General features: G+C 56.5%; 1 protein-coding gene across 1 annotated transcript in view; it reads left to right on the plus strand.

Moving 5' to 3' along the window:
- Positions 1 to 1,765, plus strand: part of LOC104499078 (transcription factor 4-like) — a gene marked incomplete at both ends in the record, with an annotated part of 4,893 nt that overhangs the window by 2,436 nt on the left and 692 nt on the right. Inside the window, 2 exons of the mRNA XM_010142538.1 lie at positions 108 to 194; positions 311 to 461. Of these exons, the coding sequence (XP_010140840.1) occupies positions 108 to 194; positions 311 to 461 (238 nt within the window). The remainder of the gene's footprint in view (positions 1 to 107; positions 195 to 310; positions 462 to 1,765) is intronic.

A 1,765-nucleotide genomic window follows, 5' to 3' on the forward strand; every position in this document is an offset into this window, starting at 1 on the left:
GGATCCCCTGGCCCAGGCTTCCCCGAGATGTGGGAGCAGCCCCATGGCTTGCCCCATGGCAGGTCAGGTTGGCCCTTGGGGCTCTGAGCCCCCTGCTCTGGGGGCAGATGTCCCTGCTCACCGACCCAAAATGTTCAACGATTATATGAAACCCATTTTCAGGAGCTGCCGTCCCTGCAACTGGCTCTGCGCTGGTGAGCTGGGACTGCACCACAGGTCACCCTTCGCCAGGGACAGGGGACACTCCCCCAGACCATTCAGGCGTTGGCTTAAGCTCTGCTTGACAGCTCGCCCGTGTGTTCTCCCGCAGGCATGCCAGCCGGACTGCAAGGACAGAGCGTCTCTTCGGGTAGCTCCGAAATCAAATCTGACGACGAGGGAGACGAAAACCTCCAGGACACAAAGTCTTCTGAGGACAAGAAACTAGAGGATGACAAGAAGGATATCAAATCAATTACTAGGTCAAGATCTAGGTAACAGTATATAATAGTGTCGCTTCATTTAATTCCTTTACTGGATTTCGATGAAGTGAACAGAACAGGAGGGACCTGTGAGGTTTTCTCCTGGCAGGTAAACGCCCAGCCTGAGTGGGGCGGGATGGCGGTTCTGGCAGTACCGAGCACCTTTCTGGTACCTGTACTCCAGGGCGTCCTCAAATTCGAACAATTTGCAAATTTGGACACTGAGCAAGTTCTCCACAACCGCTAAAGAAATTGGGTGACGCTAAAATGTGCGAATTAGGCTGTGACTCCTCTCTGCCCGTGCTTGAAGTCCACGGCGCTGAAAACGGGAGCTGAGCTGGTCCCACCTGCCGCGGAACTAACAGCCCTCCTCTTACTCTGACATCAGTCTGCCCTCGGTGACTCTCGAGGGCTCCCCAGCTTTGAGCAGAGGGTTCGAGGTCTTTACCTATTCCTTACCAAGGTTTGGAAAGTCTTAGCTGGATTGTGTCACCGGGGAGCTCGAGCCCGTGGTGAACGTGGACTTGGGTGCTGCGAGCGTGAACCCTCGCAAGGGCCAGGCGGTGCCCCCTGCCTGGCTGCACGGCCCGGCCCCGGGCGGCAGGTACTCCTCCTCTGAAACCCAGGCACAGCCCTGCCTCCTTCAGGGGATGGTCTAAAGATGAGTGGCAGTGTCCTGCTGCCATTGGTCCTTGCTGAGCTGAGGTTCGAGGCGTCTGAGCAGGCGCACCAGCCCTGAGAGCGCCGAGGCTCAGAGCTCTCCGTCCGGCGCTCGCCGGTGTTTAAAGCGTTAATTACGTTCCTGTCGCTGTGACTGGAGAAACCAGACAACGCTCGAGGTTTTCTCTGGAGCAATGACCGCACGTAGACGTGGGGCTTTCACGCTCATTTCCACCATGGTGAGAAGAACGCACCTTCCCCTGAGGTGAGGTGAGGTGCTCGTAGCTCTTGATGAAACTCAGCAAATCCGCTGCCGCTTACCCGTGTTGAATGTCCTTTGAACTCTGGTAGGTTGATGCGTTTGCTTTTAACGTGCTCGCAGCTTTGAAAGGTTCCTCCTGATACTTAGCTCTGTGTCTAAATGCGGCTTGTGAGCTGCTGGGAATTCACTACTCCGTTTGCACCAGCAGTTCAGCTCACGTAGCGCCAGCAGCTCACCGGAGACGTGCTTCCCAGTTAAAACCATCGCTTTACCTGGCTGGAAAGCGGTTCTGTGGCAGAAGGAGATTCACTGTAGGGCCCTTGGCCACCATAAACACATCTGTGGCTCCCCGCCCCTTGGGCGGAACCCGCGCCGGGGGGGG

Source organism: Buceros rhinoceros, unplaced genomic scaffold, assembly GCF_000710305.1.
Source record: "Buceros rhinoceros silvestris isolate BGI_N320 unplaced genomic scaffold, ASM71030v1 scaffold31648, whole genome shotgun sequence".
NCBI classification, from domain to species: domain Eukaryota; kingdom Metazoa; phylum Chordata; class Aves; order Bucerotiformes; family Bucerotidae; genus Buceros; species Buceros rhinoceros.